General features: G+C 41.1%; 1 protein-coding gene and 1 long non-coding RNA gene across 2 annotated transcripts; both read left to right on the top strand.

Moving 5' to 3' along the window:
- The first annotated feature begins 5,541 nt into the window (after nucleotides 1-5,541).
- LOC126926789 (uncharacterized) lies at nucleotides 5,542-12,433 on the top strand. The gene is made up of 2 exons (XM_050743135.1): nucleotides 5,542-6,201; nucleotides 11,905-12,433. Exons 1-2 carry the CDS (start codon nucleotides 5,640-5,642, stop codon nucleotides 12,165-12,167), a joined length of 825 nt encoding a protein of 274 aa, XP_050599092.1. The 5' UTR covers nucleotides 5,542-5,639; the 3' UTR covers nucleotides 12,168-12,433.
- Nucleotides 12,434-16,338: 3,905 nt separating this feature from the next.
- On the top strand, nucleotides 16,339-17,216 carry LOC126926834 (uncharacterized). The gene is made up of 2 exons (XR_007714913.1): nucleotides 16,339-16,490; nucleotides 16,821-17,216. It is a non-coding gene; the product is annotated as an uncharacterized LOC126926834 (long non-coding RNA).
- Nucleotides 17,217-18,672: the final 1,456 nt, after the last annotated feature.

The raw sequence follows: 18,672 nt of genomic DNA, 5'->3' as shown, positions 1-18,672 counted from the left end.
GGACTTTCTCATATATCTGGTGATCTTGTCACCTTTCAAGATTTTTTCCTTGGCGATTCGGGTCGCCTTTTCGGTGGGTGGTGTCTTTTCCTTGAGTGCCTCCATTGGCATCTCGACATCCTCGATGATTCCCGCGATGTCTTCATCAAATTCGAGGTATCTTCTTGTGCTTTTCTTGTACATCTTTTCCTCTGTGACAACTGCAGGTGTTTCTTGGTCCCCGGTCGTGTTTACCGAACGAGGGGAGGCCCTGGGACCTTCCCCTCGCCGTTCGTCCAGTCGCTGGGTGACCGTCAGGTCGAGCCTGGGACGCTACTCGAATCCCCGACGGGGCCTGGAAGCTCCGAAACCCCCTGAGCCGTAAGTTTACTTACCTTATAGTACTTGTCCATATTGTATTTGTATCTTTAATATACATATATATATATGTATGTATGTTTGAAATGGATGTCCTTCGACGTAGCCGGTCGTCGTATAATCCCACTGTATCCTTCCGCGTGTATGCGATTCGTGTCCTAAATAAACTTGCCGATGTCGTCGTAAAGTCGCCAGTCGTATGACTGATGACCGGATATTTCTAAAACTAGCAATGTCACTATCACTGTGCGACGCGGGGAGTTTTGACTGGCCCTCCACGGGGGCGCTCTCCACCACTCCTTGGTTACCCAGGTAGCCCGCACGGTGGCGCTTCGGTCGCGCGGCCCAAGATGGCCTCCGCTCTGCCGCTAACCTCACTTTTCACACACAGCACTTTCAATCGTTTCTCTCGCCTCTATACCAGCGAGCTCCCCTATTTCTTGTATTCCCACTCATTCCGGAGCACTAGAAACTTCACTTTCGTGCACGTTTCGGCCCGAATTCTTTAATTTACCCAGATATTTCGGTTATGCCTACGGAGCGACGTGCACGTGTCCGTTCTGCTTGCCGCCATCATTTGATCCCCCCAACAGCCAACTCAAACTACTCACTATGGAAAGCCTCCAGGAAACTCACGCGCCCCCCCACAAATAATACCTCCAATCCGCCGTCCGCAGGGTGGATGGGCGCGTAGCCCTATAGAAAAAGCCAACCTATTTGCCAAACACTTGACTGAAGTATTCCAACCCCATTCCTCCATAGCTGCAGCGGACGTCACCGAATACCTGCACACTCCCTTCCAAATGTCCCCTCCTATTGAACCCTTCACTTCTGCAGAGATCATAGAAGCAATCAGTCGCCTAAACCCCAAACTCACGACCTAATAGGAAATAAAGCAATCAAGGAACTTCCCATAAAAGGGATTGCACTCATCGCATCAATCTTTAACGCCATCCTCCGCCTTGAACACTTTCCTAAGGCGTGGAAAATCTCACTAATCACCCTCATCCCCAAACCCGGTAAACCAATATATGAAACCAGCTCCTATCGCCCAATCAGTCTTTTACCTACCCTGTCTAAACTATTCGAGAGAATGCTCACGAATCGTTTCCTTCCACTCGTAGAAGAATTGAAAACACTCCCAGACCACCAATTCGGCTTCCGAAAACAACACTCAACAGTAGAGCAAATCCACCGCATAAGCCACATGATCAGCCAAACCCTTGAAAAGAAAAAATACTGCTCAGCCGCATTCCTAGACATCCAACAGGCATTCGATAAAGTATGGCATGAAGGGCTACTCTACAAGCTTAAAAAAATCCTACCCCACCCATACTACTCCATCTTAAAATCCTACCTAACCAACAGACAACTCATAGTTAAATGTCTAGACGCCACTTCCGCAACATTCCCAATAGAATCTGGCATACCACAAGGTAGTTTCCTCGGACCCCTACTGTTATCCATCTACACTGCCGCCTTACCCATATCAATCGAGGTAACAATAGCAACATTTGCCGACGACACAGCACTATTAGCTACCCACGCAGACCCGGCAATTGCCTCATCCACTCTCCAGCGAAGTCTCGACTCCATGGAAAAGTGGTTCCAAAAATGGGGTTTTAAAATAAACGAAAAAAAATCCTCCCGTGTAACCTTCACGCTCCGAAAACAAACCTGCCCCCAGGTCACCATTAACAACGCAATAATCCCAAGCAAGGACTCCGTAAGATACCTGGGCATGACCCTGGACAGGAGGCTAACTTGGAAAAAACATATCTCAGAAAAAACAAAGCAACTAAAGGAAAAACTAAGAAAATTCTGTTGGCTCACGGGCTGACGCTCCAAACTAAACATACAAAACAAAATAACCCTCTACAAGGCCGTAATAAAACCTGTCTGGACCTACGGAATCCAACTATGGGGAACAGCAAGTAACTCCAACATTGAAATACTCCAACGCTTCCAATCGAAAACGCTAAGATCCCTATTAAATGCACCCTGGTATGTTACCAACGAAACAATCCACCGTGACCTCAAGATACCTACAGTCAAAGATGAAATACACAAGTCCAGAAGCAGATATAACACAAGAGTCAACAACCACCACAACCCACTAGTCACCCAACTACTGGACACGACGGACCAGATCCGCAGACTAAAAATAAAATACCCACTAGATTAAATCCTTAGTTTTACTAGAATCAACAATATAAAGCTATTATAATCCATGTCATTGTACCACGCCAAATTATGTTACTGAAAATTCTCAACGAGAATTGATTGTAAATATTCTAATAAATAAAAAAAAAAAAGAAAAGAAAACCTGCATTGATTGATTGTTGCGGCGATTACTAGCGGAAGGCAAGCGACTACTTGACCAATTGGCTTGCCGTTCTTTTCGTGAGTAGCGTTCTAAGTCGGCTGCTTTCTTTTCAGCTTCTTCAAGATTCAAGGGTTCAATGATTAATAATGTTCGGCCTATTTCGCGCCTGAATCCCTTTAGGTACACACGGACAATCTTCTTTGTAGTTTCTTCAATCATTAGCTTGCGTAGAAGTGGTTGTGGGTACTCGTTGGTTACTGCGTACAGTAAATGGTTGAGTATTCTTCTGAACCGAATATTAAAACTCTGCACTGATTCTTCCCGTCCCTGTCTCAACTCTTTTAATTGTTCCCGATATTCTTCCGAAGTCACTTGAGCTGCCACATTGTTCCTCAGTGCGTTGTACAGATCACTGTAGCACTCAATGGGGATGTTGCGGATACTTTGAGCTGCTTTTCCTACGATTTTTTCTGCCTTTATTGCTTTTAGCAATAAATCTTGCTCCATGCAACGGTCTTTCACACTGCTCACTTCTTTGATAAATTCTTCCACACCTACATCATCGTCTCCGTTGAGCATTGGAATACAACGTATTGCATCCTTAACTCACAGAGTGGAAAGAGCGGGTGGAAAATAGCCTCTTTCTTCAACCTCGGGTTGTTCGGTGTCGATGTGCGCAGGTGGAATGACTGGAATCGTTAACCCGGTCGGTTCGCGTGCCCTAACCGTACTCCCGGTGCGATTAATCGCTGTCGATTCACTTTCGTTGCTTTCAGTAATGATGGAACCAGAATCATCGGTTGCAAGCGATCCGAATCCAGTCCGTAGCTCTGCGACGGTTCTCCTAATATTTCCGATTTCTGCTACCCAGCATCTATTTGTTTCGTCACTTTGCATAGACAAACGTAACATATCCTCTTGTAAACGGGCAATACTCTCTTGCTGTTTTTGAATGCTATCTAATATTGTTCGCAACGTTGGATCCGTTGAGGTAGAAGTTTGAGATTCGTTTGTCTTAGACATCTTCCTGCTTTCGGGCGAAGATGAGTCTTGGCTACTGAAGCTGGATTTTCTTTCACGGTAACGTACGAAGGAATCCAGTTTACCTTCCTTTGTCACTTCACTCGGTTCGTGATAGTTACTTCGTTGTTGCGGATAACCGTAGTCCCAAATAATTCTATCTTCCGTAGATGATGAATGTCTTTTGGTTTCCGAACAAACACTTTTCACTATCCTGGCAGTAATCGCCAAAAATGTCACGTAAAATAAAAAGCAGGAGGCTCGAACGAAAAGAAAAAATTAAGATAACAAAAAAACAAGAGAATTTATTTCTGAATTTACACTGACTGCGATTTTGTTCTGAGCTCCAGCCGTGACTTTCCAAGACTGAAGCTCTTACAATTTGACTTTCGGTAACATCTGTTTCTTCTTTGTTTGTCATCCCTCAATATCCCCACTACCCTGTAGGCGTACGTGACCGTTGTCACACTTCTAGGACGTTCGGTGGAAGGACCGTTAGGATACAGATGACTCATTAGGCACTTCGGCGATATACATTGTCGCCAAGGCCGCCACATCTCTATCTCCATCATCGGTCCATCGGATTTGAAGTATGCCGGTCGTGACAAGAGCAAGGTCGTTCAAGATGAAATCCTCGGCCCTTGTTAAATCGTCTCGGTCGGGGTCGAACAATGCGTTCGCCAGCATCCTCGTTTCTCGGTGATTGCACATAAAGCTGCCATTACTAGAACTTCAGTGGGCGGTAAGCGCTGGTGCTTTTTCCAGTCTCGCGTTCGCGCTTACTCTTACGCACAGTTCGCCGCTGCACTCGCGTGCGTTTGCAGCCGCGTTCATCCGTCCATGTGGCTGCCAGTCGTAGCACGAAGCTCGTTCATCGCGTTTACTCCACTTTTTCGTCGAAACCTTCTGTCCGGGGGTATCGCGATCGACCCGAGATCCGATCGATCGTCTTATCCTTCTGTCCTTTTCGCGAAAGTCGTTCGAATTTCTGTGACGCGCGCGTGGAAAATACTGGCGCGAATCTTCGAGTTAGTGAGAATCTTTGGCTCGAATTTGATGATTCGTTCGCGTGGGAATCGCACGGCGAGGCGTGCGATTGTCGCGATCGCTCTTATCGCTCGCTCCACTTACGTTCCGCTTCGTTCTACCGACTACTAGTTTGCTGCATTCCCGGTTACTTTACTGGTGGTGAATCGTTAATCGACGCGAGTTACCGCCGACGAGTTTGTTACGATACGCAAGTACAGTGGAAAAAGGAGTTTAGCGAAACAGTTTCGTAAAGCTAAACGATTGGACGAATCGAAAGGAATTGGAAGTCGTTCTAAGAATTCTGTTCGAAGACAGCTTTGAGAAGGCGAACGGCGATTGAAAAAAGAAGAAATTGAAAGACGTCGAAGGAAATCGAGAAACGTTCGAATTCAACGAGGCAGTTTCGTACGCCTAGAGAGGATGATCGAAGGAAATTGAGAAAGATTCGTCTGTAATTTAAGATTCTGTATCAATTTGGTATAAATAGGTCGAGCAAATATTCACGGTTAATCTTTTCGATAAAACACTACCTACAAAACCACTGCATTCTATGATTTCATTTCATCTCTGGTGTACCGTAGAATCGTTCCCTTTTCCATTATTTCGATCGATTAAACAACACCCTGTGTATTAAAACCAACGATTCACCTTCGTATTACTTCCGCGCGAGCTACGTGATAAAGCGCGAGACATTGAAAATGTTAGAACGCGAGAGTATCGTCGCATCCGCGTCTATATGACACGGCGTTTCGAAAGCGTTACGAACCGGCGAAATGAAATGAGAATATCGGGTCTGCGAATTAGCTGCTTTCATCGCGATAACTACGTCTGCGAGTGAACGAGCATGCCTGGCGAGTTTTGGGTAGCCAGAAAATCCTATTGAAATTTCGATCAAAGCGCGCGAGACATGACGCGATCGAAACTTCCCAGTTTTCTCCTCGCCACGTGGCTGCTCGGCACGATCGCTACTAAGTCGCGAATGAGCGACTTTCTGCAAAGCTTGCAGGAGTACGAGATCGTTTACCCTCGAGTGATCCCGAATGAGAGCGCGCGGAACAGAAAATCGACCCACGAATACCGAGAAACTTGGCGCGAGTATCTCCACCAAGAGCCGGTGTTCCTCGAGATCAGCAACTGGACCTTAAGGACCATGGCCAACGATCCATTGATACTGTCGTCGAATTTCACCGTGAATTGGGTGCGCCAGGGTAAAACCAAGTACGAGCGACGTAACGCCAAGGCGAACTGCGATCTTCGACAAGGCAGCTTGGAAGGAGACGCGAGTTCCTTCGTCGTCGTGACGATATGCGAAGAAGAAGTATACGCCTTGATGTTGATCGGGCAGAGATCGTTCTTCGTTCAGCCGCTGACGAATGGCCAGCATGTGATGTTTCAGCCGAAAAACGAAAAGTGGTGGTCGATCAGGAATAATTCGAGCTTCGTGTCTGTGAATCCGGAAAATCCTGCAGGTGAGAAGGATCGTTATCGCGATGGCTTTTCATCTTTCGTTAGACGGTTGGATGTAGGTGATTGGTTGATCGATTTACCGACTTCCTTGCCAATTATGTTATAAGCTTCTTACTTTGCGATCCGCCGTTAATTGCTTCTTCTATTCTAAAATTGACTCTGATCGTGATACTGTAAGAACTGATAGCGTCGATATGATAATACCATACATAGAGTATGAGAGTAATCGTAGTACAAACGAATATATATATATATTCGGTTTAATAAATTTAATTTAATAAATTTAAACCGTCAAACAGGAAGGGCTTAATCTGCAGGCAAAAAGAAGAAAAAGAAATAATCATTTACAAAGCGAACGACCATTAGCTAATTCCAATTTGAAAATATAGCTAAAGTCAAAGTCATTTTGAACACATGTTTCCTGTACGCGTTACCGTTTGGCATGGACGAACGTCTCGGACGTTGATGTCCGTACATTTATATATATGTCGGATAGAAGTCAGGATTAAGGAGATGGGCGTTTAATGAATTTTCATTAGGGTTGGCCATTGCCGTGATACGATGGAGAGTTTATTAGCACAGACTTATTAACAAGATTAGGCACTCGTAGCACTAGTGATAATGACCTTAGGTTCGAAACGAATCCGCAGTCCACGGGACTCTTTTATTCTTTACTCGTAGGCAACGCCTAGGTGGTACTCTCAATTAGCCCGCGAAGTAAGCACTCTATCGAAATGATATCTTAGTCGATGAAATCGTACTCGAAGCTCTCACGATGACACTGTCTAGGAAAAACTGCCCCACTCTCTAGCGACACCAGGTCTTTTATATTCGTGGAGACAAGTCTTCGTTCAGAGAGTGAGGGAAATTGCCGTTGTTGTTAATTAGTCAGTCTTTGGAAGTGTCCTTCACGGAAAAGACTGTTTGCCTATTTTCGTTAATCAAGGTTTAAGGTTTATGACGGGTCGATGTTTTGCGAATATGTCTCGACAACCGGCAATCGACCTACCCATAGAATAGGGTCTGCTTATGACGAGCCATGAGACAGAAACCGTTAGTATGCTTACTGTCAAGTGCCGTTACAACTATTTCTTTTTATGGAGGGCTATAGACTTTTTCATGACTTTGTTAGAAAAACGTTCGTCCCTTGACCGCGGCTACGTTCGGTGACTGGTTGTCACCTCGAACCCAAACTCATTCTCATAGATTGCAGGCAATTACAATCGGGCTGAAGGACGGTGATTGTTTAACTACGGCTATGGTGAAATCCAAACTACAATATTAGGGGTTTTTCCCCGGTTTCAACGGAAGGCTCCGGTGTCGGAGCCTTATATATATATGTCGGAGATGTCGGACATATATATATGTCGGACATATATATATGTCGGAGATGAAAGAGCACCGGAGCCTTCTCCTCGGAACTTTGGGAAGACACCTAGTACTGTAATTTAGATTTCACCATAGCCGTATTAAGAAAACCGTTGTCATTCTATCCGACTGTACTTATTCGAGATTTATGATAGTGAGCTCGGGCTCGAGGCGACAACCAGTCGCCGAACGTAGTCGCGGTCAAGGGGATGAACGTTTTGTTTAACCAAGGCAGGAAGTAACTCTATAACTCTCCTTAAAAGAAATGCTTGGGACAGGGTGCGATGGTAAATGTCTCAATGGTTTCTGTCCCGTGGCTCGCCACACGCAGACTACGCTTCGAGTAAGACGATTACCAGATGTTGATGCGTCTCCACAGTACATGTTCGGCTAGCCCGAGGACCCGCTATAAATCTTAAGATCTATTTAACGAAAGTCCTTCAAACCGACAAACAGCCTTTGTTCCGACTACGGGAAAATTGGAGAAATCTATCCTTCCACGAACGACGCTTCCCGCTAGCAACTTTTCCCAAGGACAGCTAATATCTTTCTCTAACCACCAACATGGAAATTGACCAATTAACAGTAACTCCAATTTCCCTCACTTTCCGAATGAAGACTTTTCTTCACGAATCCGATGATCTCGTGCCCTTAGACACACCCATCATAGTTTTCCTCGACAGCGTCACCGTGATGGAGAGACACACTTTCGTACGATTTGAACGACGATACAAGTAATTCTCCGGTACGTAGTGCTTGTTCTGTGGCGACCTGAATATAACTTAGACTTCCACGAAATATACACGTTCGACATCCCGTTGACCGCGGATTCGTTACCGGACCCGAGGCCATTGTCATAGCGCCGCCAGTATCTAACATTGTGATTAGTTACCAACGCTGTAATACCACTCACTTGTGCCAATAAACTCTACCATTGTTACACCGCATCGATGGCCAATATCAACGAAGATTCATCGAACACCTCCACCCCCAATCCTATCGTCCAGCCGACATATATATATGTCGGAGATGAAAGAACACCGGAACCTTCCCTTTGGAACTTTGGGAAGACCCCTAGTATTGTAATTTAGATTTCACCATAGCCGTATTAAGAAACTGTTGTCATTCGATCCGACTGTATTTATTTGAGATTTATGATAGTGAGCTCGGACTCGAGGCGACAATCAGTCGCCGAACGTAGCCGCGGTCAAAGGGATGAACGTTTTGTCTAACAAAGGCATGAAGTAATTCTATAGCTCTCCTTAAAAGAAATACTTGGGACAGGGCACGAGGGTAAACATTTCAACGATTTCTGTCCCGTGGCTCGCCACACGCAGACTTTGTCCTTCGGGTAAGATGATTGCCAGATGCCAACGCATCTTCACAGTATATGTTTAGCTGGGCGAGGACCGGCTACGAATATTAAGTTACAATTATACAAAGTCTCTCAAATAGACAAATAGCCTGTGCTCCAACTACGGGAAGATAAGAGAAATCTATCCTTCCACGAACGACGCTTCCCGCTAGCAACTTTTCCCAAGGACAGCTAATATCTTTCTCTAACCACCAACATGGAAATTGACCAATTAACAGCAACGTCAATTTCCCTCACCCTTCGAACGAAGACTTTTCTCCGCGAATCCGATGATCTCGTGCCCTTAGGCACACCCATCATAGTTTTCTTCGACAGCGTCACCGCGACGGAGAGTCACTCTCTAGTGCGATCTCATCAGTAATCGACCTGTCTTTCGTATACGTAATAATTGCCCCTTTCTCTAACGTACAGTGTAACTTAGACGCTAACGAAGGGTAAAGTTCGTCATCCCTTTGACCGCGGATTCGTTATTGAGCCTAGGATCATTGTCATTAGCTTCTCGAGTATCTAATTATCGCGATTACTTGTCCAATTCCATCATAGTCATATTTGCACTAGTAAATATCTCCTCTATTGCATAATGATCACGTCTAGCGCCAATAGGGATTCGTTTCACGCCTTTAACCCTAACTCTATTCTTAACGCCAACCCGACATATATATGCATTTCTGATAATCATTTTCAACTCGCACAGGAAAGAAACATCACTGAGGCTACCGTGAATTAAATTCGCGTATCAAGTAACAGGATAGATACGATTCGTACGAAGCTTTGCGTCGTTATTCGAGGTAGGAAAAGCTTTAGCATTGATATCGAGAAAAGCGAAACTACGAAATCATCGCTGTCGTCGAGACAGAAATTGCTGCGAATATCGCGGAAAGCATAGCGACGGTAAAGAGTATTACAGGAAAAAGTTGTTCGGAATATTAGCCTTGGCAAACATATTTCAAAGCCGTTGAATATGGCGAGATTGTCCGCTTTGTAAATATTTACCGAATAACATGTCGTACGAAGCTGGGCAATAAACGTGTTTTTCCACAGTTACAAACAAGTATCGTACGTATGAAACAAGTAACGACGAATTTTCCATTTCACAGCACGCGACAATTGACCGTATTATCAGCGTTTCGTCAGAGTTTCAAGAACTGCGTTTTCTTTTCTGTATTTATGGTTTCGCAACTGTAAAACGGAAGGTTTATTCTGGAGATGCGAGTTCGCGTGAACAACTAGCGCAACGAGTAAAAACACGCGGTTTTTGCAACTCGATCGAATTGTTAGCAACTGTGTGTACGAGATCGTATTACTCCCATCGTTGATCGATGTCAGGCTTCTATCCGACCACACGGACAACGTTCTCCAACGAACAATCAAACATACCAGATAATAATTATTCATTGTATCATTATTGTAGCTATTAACGACACGGGCTTGTTGTCGCATGATAAAAAGCATGCAACTGCGCTGACACGATAATACAGCGAACTTTTGCACGCTGCGATGGAAAACGCGTCGTCACCTGTTTCGTACGAACGATACTCGTTTGTAATTCTGTAAAGAAACGTCCGTTGACGAACATTATATAAAGTTCTTCCTTCTTCTTCTTCTTCTTGTCTGTAAATCAACTCCTTACAATTTGACGGTTTAAATTTGGCACACCCCGTATATACAGGATGCAACGGAACAACGTCTGAAAGCGAGAACAACGCGAATCCTTGTGGAAAAATGAAGAAAAAGTATAGGATAAAACGTTCTCATTTTCGATTTGGAGAATCGAGTCTGAAAATTTATCAAGTATACTCGAACTGTATCTGAATATCGGTTCGAATAATAAATTTATTCAATTATATAATTAATTTATTACAAAGGAAATACAATCTGGATGTGAATGTTAAATGGAAACAAATTTTGCTAAGTTGAAAATCGATCGTATCGTAATTACCACGACTCGTTGTTTACAGATTAAAAATCTGTTTTACGAATACGAGGAGCTATATATCTACTATTATTAATCAATTTTTATGAAAAATTTCGTACGATGCGCGGATAAATTCTAATTTGATAAATTGTTGGAAACGTGGAAAATTGAATGCAATAAAATTACGTGGCACGGTTTACACCTGCAACTTACGCTTACGGTTGCAACTTTATGACCCACTTAGGTCAAGTAGCAATGAAATTTATTGCATATATCGGAAATTCAAGGCACGTAATTGGCAGTTTATAAACAAATTATTTGTTCTCTTAATTAAATTTCCCGCGTCGAAAGCTGTGAAACGTTTTTGTATCGAAATCGAAGAATCCAACATCGCGATCCTATGAATCGAAGAATGCGACGTAAATGTTCGAAGTATGGTTGAGAAACGATAGAAAATTCCAAGTGTTACGCTGTATTTCTCGTTCGATTTAAATCGAAATTTTAATGAGGAACAGCGCCGATTGATATTTAAAAGTGAAACGGTTAAGAGCAACGATACAGGTTTTGTTAAAAGCAATTGGTCTACTTACCTCGCTGTTTAAACGGGTTTGTTTGACGTTACTTTGATCAATTTCCATTGACACTTTTATAGATAGCATTCTTTTTTACGGATGGAAAGCCGTCTCATGGAAATTTGTCTGAAATGTCCGTCGTAAAATTGCATTTTCGCGGGCAACAGAAAACAATGGAATTTTGTACAAAAGCGCAATACTTTAATTAGCGCAAAATTCCATTTTCCCCGCTGGGAAATTGAATTTTCTATTAAAGCGTGATACGTTTAATCAGCGGTGGCGTAATTTCAACAAACTAACAACTGGAATATTGACTTGTCACAATTTTGTGACACCGTATATGTCGTTGATACGTTCCAGTCTGGTCGTATTTACAATTTCAGAAATTTTGCAACTATTTTTTCATTTTATCCGTAACGAGAATAGCGAAGATAAGACAGGCAAACGTGGTAAAACGTTGATAATTCGGTTACAGGGAAATCGAATAAATTTGAAGTTGAAGAAAGTAAGAGAAAGTCGAAACGAAGCAAACGCGATTCCTTAAGCCACGATGTTCAGGGATTTTATAATCTTTCCGGTGACGTCTTCGACGTGGAATACCCAGAAGCTGAGAAATTGATTCTGTACGATGAAAAAGACGATGTCTCCACAGAATACAACGATACAATAGTGGAAGAATTATCGATCGACGTAAATCCTGTTGAGAAATGCTCAGTTGGTATGACCGCTAGTTACTAAAAGGTTACTAGGGTTATGTTGGTACGACTCCTAACGACGCTCTTTTGCCATAGGAGTCGACCACGCCTTAATTGCTAAGACGCATTGGGAGAGTTTAGACGTTTGCTGTGTGATTTGGTGTTTTGTATAAGAGAGAAAATAAAAGGTGTGATAACCAATCCGAGTGGATCCGAGATTGATTATCAACCCCAACCTATATAAAATAACAAATCCCGAGGAAATTGGATACTTCTCTGGTCCTAAATGGCAAAGGAACAGATTATCAAGTAAGTCAAATATTTTTCCAAATGCCATTCTTGTACAATCGTTGCTTTTCTACTTACCACGTACAATATAGCGGTTAATAAATTAACGAATCATCGAATATTACTGAAAGAAAGAAATTGTACTGATATTCCAATCTATCGTGTACAAAAGTAATAATAACAGCATGTAATAAAAGAATAGCTTATCTTCAGCCTTAAAAGGAACTCGGTTTACAATTATTCTCCCTATTGCGTTCCACTCTCGCTTGATCTTCTACACGTTCATCTATATTTCGCTGTTTTTAATTTATTTTATTATTCCCTGTCTATTACACATATGTATATTGTCCATTGCACGAATCTTTATCTATCTTGCCTAATTTAATGTAAAAAAATAGAAAAATAGAAAAATTTGCTGGAGGAATACGTTTACCAAAATTTGTCAAGAATTTTAAAGAAATTTGCAGGATGAAATTCACGGTGATACCGAATTGATATTTTTGAAATTATACTTTTGAAATAATTATTTATATCATAATAATTATTCCACGAATACTTGCTCGTAGATATTAATTTATGCTTTTAATAATCATGCGTTTAAGCTATCAAGTCGAGTCGAGTAGACTTTCTAATTTCGTGGAAGATAAGTCGATTTCTAAGATAAGTCATTTCATAGAGAAAAGACCAGCTGCTAAGGATTCGCCGCCACGATGGCTAGAGCTTGGAATAGCTGCTGATTACTCCGTGGTAGATTTTCATGGAATTCGAGTACAGCAATATATCTTGGCTCTTTTAAACATCGTAAGTAATACCAAACGAAATTCTGTTATTATACTTAGATATAGAATACCTCCTCCTACATATGTACGCAAGCAACCGGGAAACATAGGGCAGAGTTATGCGTATCTCTGTATTTTCAAGGTACACTACTTGCTTTCAAACATCTCGATCGTATATTCGGATGGAAGCTCTGTATTTTCTGTTTACACTGTTCAAAGCTTGCACGTATCTTTTAAAAAGTTCAGCGAATAATTTATCCGTAATGGAATTTTGTAATCGATTAATTTCAGCCATTCGGTAATTGGTTTTCCAATGCTGTTGAGATTAATAACGTACATTTCCTAAGATAAATATATCGAATAAAATTAATTTTTTAGGAAAATTATATAAGATACGATGTATTTACGAGAGTTTTGAATAATAATTTATTTGTAAGGCTGTAATACTGTTTTAACGCCTGTTACATTTTCGTACGTATTTTAATCCTAGGTCAGTGCAATTTACATGGACCCATCGCTCGAATCCAACATGATTCTAGTGATCGTACGAATGATTTTATACGCGGAAAAACGAGACGTTATGGTAAGCGATTTCCATTAAATTAAATCATTTAACTAAAGTAGTAACTATCTGAGATACGCCTATGCGAGTGTCAATTATTTTATTTTCTACTTATCTGTACAGTGTATGGTATATAAATTATATAGGTCAAAATATCTGCGCATGACGTTTTAGATCGATAAAATGCAACGAGTTCCATTTTGTTAAATTGGACAACCGTGAACGATCCCTTGGAAACAAATTTCCAAACAAACAATTTTCACGGATCATTGGCAAACCTCGCATTTATCGTGTATCCGAAATATCTGTATAATCGACTATTAAACCTTTTTCATCTCTTAAGAATCTTAATTTAATGTTATAGACCTATGATAATATCATTGATATACGACACTTGCGATTCCTTTTACTTTTCTTTTTCTGCTATTCTTCTCTGCTGTTGAATCAACATTTCAACATTTTTCAGGAAGATTAAAATACTAATAGCGTTACAAGTTACATTTGATTACAATCAACAACAAGATTACTTGCACATATATTTATTATCATTGACGAATATTTATATATAGTATATAATGCATGATGTAATAATAAATATAATATATTCGTAATATTTGCTAGCTTTTATTAAGAAAATATTAAACGTTGTCGTAGGTCCGCCGTGGCGATGCCAGACGATCTCTCGAGAACGTGAACAAATGGAACAGAAAGATGCTGTCCTCGAAGGACGTAAATCACGATGTTGCTGTATGGTTGACGCGATTAGATATAGGAGGTCCTTCCGGTTACGCACCTGTGTCAGGAGTATGCTATCCCGCGAGATCGTGCGCGTTAAATCGAGACGAAGGCTTGACCAGCACCTTTATCATCGCTCACGAAGTAGCACACATGTGAGTGTCCCACATGTTGGGATATCGTTGGCAAACTGAAATATTTATAACTGGCCTAGGTATTTACGCAGAGACCGTGTGCTATTTATTTATGCAAATACGTACTTTTACGAGAATAATTTGAAAAATGAAATCTCCATAGGAGAACTTATTATCTTTACCGAATATCACAACGAGTACTGTACTTTGAATCTGCCATAGATTTTTGCGTATTATGTGCGTTCTTGCATTCCTCCTTTCACCTACGATGGCTCTTAAACAAGAAACGATATCGTAACGAGAAATACAACTTAGCTGAGCGTCCACTTTGGTTCCACTAGTGTTGTCCCATACGACTTTGTGTTTGACCTCGCTATTAGGGGACTTTTTACCCAACGTTTCCTTCATCGCCTTCACTACCTTCGATTTATCGAACTTGAGACTTAAACTGGCCGTTACTAAATCTTTCGGCTTCTTCGACATCGGTTGGTGTCTCTTCGTGAACCAATTCGACGGTGCCATAAAGGTCGAAATAGCGGCTTTCGAGGATCCGCTAAGCTTACTTTTAGCTCCGTGCAATGTCGACACGTCGAAGCTATTGGAACGGAAGCTCTTCGATCGACTTCCTTTCTGTTCGGTCGTTTTTCCGGGCCAGTTTGATTTGCTATCGTCCCGGGAACTCGGCGCTTCCTCGCCGCATCGGTTGATTTCCATCGCGGAAGACGCTAACGAGCTTACGATCGATATCAGATCCGTATTAGAGCAGACAATGCCCGCAGCACCGGAAACGGATGCACTCGCGGCTCTTGGCAGTTCCGAGACGCGCTTTCGGAGAGAAGACGTCGGCGAAACCGACGGAGTAGGCATTTCAGAGAATCGTTGTTTCGGCTGTTGAGTGTAACGTTGAGCGGAACTGTTACCCTCCAGCGGCTGTATTTCGTACACTTGCTCCGTCGACGTCCTGTACATCCTTAAGCAAACGGATTGCTTTTATTCGAAAGACAGTTTCTTTTTTATCATAATTCGTGCGTTATGATACATGTTTCGATGATTGAGCCGTTAAGCGTGACAAAGCGATGGAATTGTTTTGTACAGAAATTCTGGTTCTAAAATTATGTTAGGGATTCTAGGGCGTAATAACATCTTGGAACGCAAAGTTATCGATGTGTCGATGAAAGTTAAGCGAGCTTTATCGAAGCACACGTTCGAGTCTTTGGACGATTGCTAGGAATACGCGTAATGTTCTTTTCTGTGAGCTGAAAAGTTGAACGACTATAAAAGGCGTTTGTAGAGGATTTGAAAGCGGAAGAAGAGGCAGATTATTTAATACATAATATCTTCCTTTATAATATATCTAATATCCTAATAATTAGATGAACGTAATACAAATGTTTAGAATCAGAAATTATCTGTTTATATAGAGATCTGTTTGATGCAAGATCTAAAATCAATCAAATCGGATTGTATGGATTGTGTATTTGTCTGTGTTAATCCTTTGACGTCGATACCAACGATGTATATAGCGAATGGCGGTTATCAGCCAAGATTATGAGCACGTACGCAAACAGACTATAATATTTTGCAAGAATGAAATGTCTTGGTATGGTACGCTTTAATCTATCTATCCAAGTCAAAATAAGTATAAAAATCGCGTGGCAATCAACATATTAAAAAAAAAAAAAAAAAAAAAAAAAAGGAGAAACAGATGCTTCTATATATATTCATATTAAAATGATACATATTTGTAATTTTCTGGTAAACTATATCGGTACTCGCATGAAAGTAGATATAGTCATTGAGATTGTGGCACTTTAAATCTCAAATTTAATTCTTCAACACGTTGAGTGTTTAGGTGTTTAGGTGTTTAGGTGTTTAGGTACGCAAATAGACTAGAATATTTTGCAAGAATGAAATGTCTTGGTATGGTACGCTTTAATCTATCTATCCAAGTCAAAATAAGTATAAAAATCGCGTGGCAATCAACCTATTAAAAAAAAAAAAAAAAAAAAAAAAAAAAGGAGAAACAGATGCTTCTATTTATATTCATATTAAAATGATATATATTTGTAATTTTCTGGTAAACTATATCGGTACTCGCATAAAAGTAGATATAGTCATTGAGATTGTGGCACTATAAATCTCAAATTTAATTCTTCAACACGTTGAGTGTTTAGGTGTTTAGGTGTTTAGGTGTTTAGGTACGCAAATAGACTAGAATATTTTGCAAGAATGAAATGTCTTGGTATGGTACGCTTTAATTTATCTATCCAAGTCAAAATAAGTATAAAAATCGCGTGGCAATCAACATGTTAAAAAAAAAGAAAAAAAAAAAAAAGAAAAAGAAAAGGAGAAACAGATGCTTCTGATTGTTTAGTGCATTTTCATAAAATCTTCTAAATGTTTAATTCTCATAGAATAAAAGGGAGAGCATACGTTTGAATCTCAGCAGATTTTATTAATTCTTTGAAACCATAAATATAATATGAGTATTACATCAACTTTAGTTCATACATGTAACAACATATTATTCTGCACGTAACAGTTACATTTAATGAAACATTTATTTATCCAGTAAATCCATATTCTCTATTAAACGTTCGTTTATTAATAAAACTGCCATAATCGTCCACGCATTGTTCGCTTCCTTAATTATTTTTCAAAGTATAACGATAATCAATGATGCAACAGAAATATCACGTAACATCCCAACAATCTTACATGAGATTTTAGCTGTTTTTACTATACAAATTAAGTCATTATTAAAATAAGTCATTATAATAATATATATATGTCGGAGATGACAGAACACCGGAACCTTCCCTTTGGAACTTTGGGAAGACCCCTAGTATTGAAATTTAGATTTCACCATAGCCGTATTAAGAAACTGTTGTCATTCGATCCGACTGTATTTATTTGAGATTTATGATAGTGAGCTCGGGCTCGAGACGACAATCAGTCGCCGAACGTACCCGCGGTCAAAGGGATGAACGTTTTGTCTAACAAAGACATGAATTAATTCTATAGCTCTTCTTAAAAGAAATACTTGGGACAGGGCACGACGGTAAACGTTTCAATGGTTTCTGCCCCGTGGCTCGCCACACGCAGACTTTGTCCTTCGGGTAAGATGATTGCCAGATGCCAACGCATCTTCACAGTATATGTTTAGCTGGGCGAGGACCCGCTACGAATATTAAGTTTCAATTATACAAAGTCTTTCAAATAGACAAATAGCCTGTGCTCCAACTACGGGAAGATAAGAGAAATCTATCCTTCCACGAACGACGCTTCCCGCTAGCAACTTTTCCCAAAGACAGCTAATATCTTTCTCTAACCACCAACATGGAAATTGACCAATTAACAGCAACGTCAATTTCCCTCACCCTTCGAACGAAGACTTTTCTCCGCGAATCCGATGATCTCTTGGTACTCTCATGATCGTGCCCTTAGGCACACCCATCATAGATTTCTTCGACAGCGTCACCGCGACGGAGAGCCACTCTCTCTAGTGTGATCTCATCGGCAATCGACCTGTCTTTCGTATACGTAATAATTGCCCCTTGCTCTAACATACAGTGTAACTTAGACGCTAACGAAGGGTAAAGTTCGTCATCCCGTTGACCGCGGATTCGTTATTGAGCCTAGGATCATTGTCATTTGCTTCTCGAGTATCTAATTATCGCGATTACTTGTCCAATTCCATCATAGTCATATTTGCACTAGTAAATATCTCCTCTATTGCATAACGATCACGTATAGCGCCAATAGGGATTCGTTTCACGCCCTTAAACCTAACTCTAATCTTAACGCCAACCCGACATATATATATGTCGGATTGAAGTCAGGATTATGGAGATGGGCGTTTAATGAATTTTCATTAGAATTAGCCATTGTCGTGATACAATGGAGAGTTTATTAGCACGGGCTTATTAACAAGATTAAGCACTCGTAGCACTAGTGATAATGACCTTAGGTTCGAAACGAATCCGCGGTCACGGGATGGTAAACGTATGTTCTCGCACAGTTCAAGTCTAACTCTTTGTTAACTAGATG

This window comes from Bombus affinis, unplaced genomic scaffold (genome assembly GCF_024516045.1).
Source record: "Bombus affinis isolate iyBomAffi1 unplaced genomic scaffold, iyBomAffi1.2 ctg00000059.1, whole genome shotgun sequence".
Classification (NCBI taxonomy): Eukaryota; Metazoa; Arthropoda; class Insecta; order Hymenoptera; family Apidae; genus Bombus; species Bombus affinis.
The sequence above is the reverse complement of the archived record's forward strand: the minus strand, read 5'-3'. Positions and strand labels throughout refer to the sequence as shown.

What these genes read in the sequence shown, in the direction of transcription:
- LOC126926789 (XM_050743135.1), top strand. Translation starts at nt 5,640, where the DNA reads ATGACGCGATCGAAACTTCCCAGTTTTCTCCTCGCCACGTGGCTGCTC. An exon ending in GAATCCGGAAAATCCTGCAG is followed by an intron (nt 6,202 to 11,904) that starts GTGAGAAGGATC and finishes ATTCGGTTACAG; the next exon opens with GGAAATCGAATAAATTTGAA.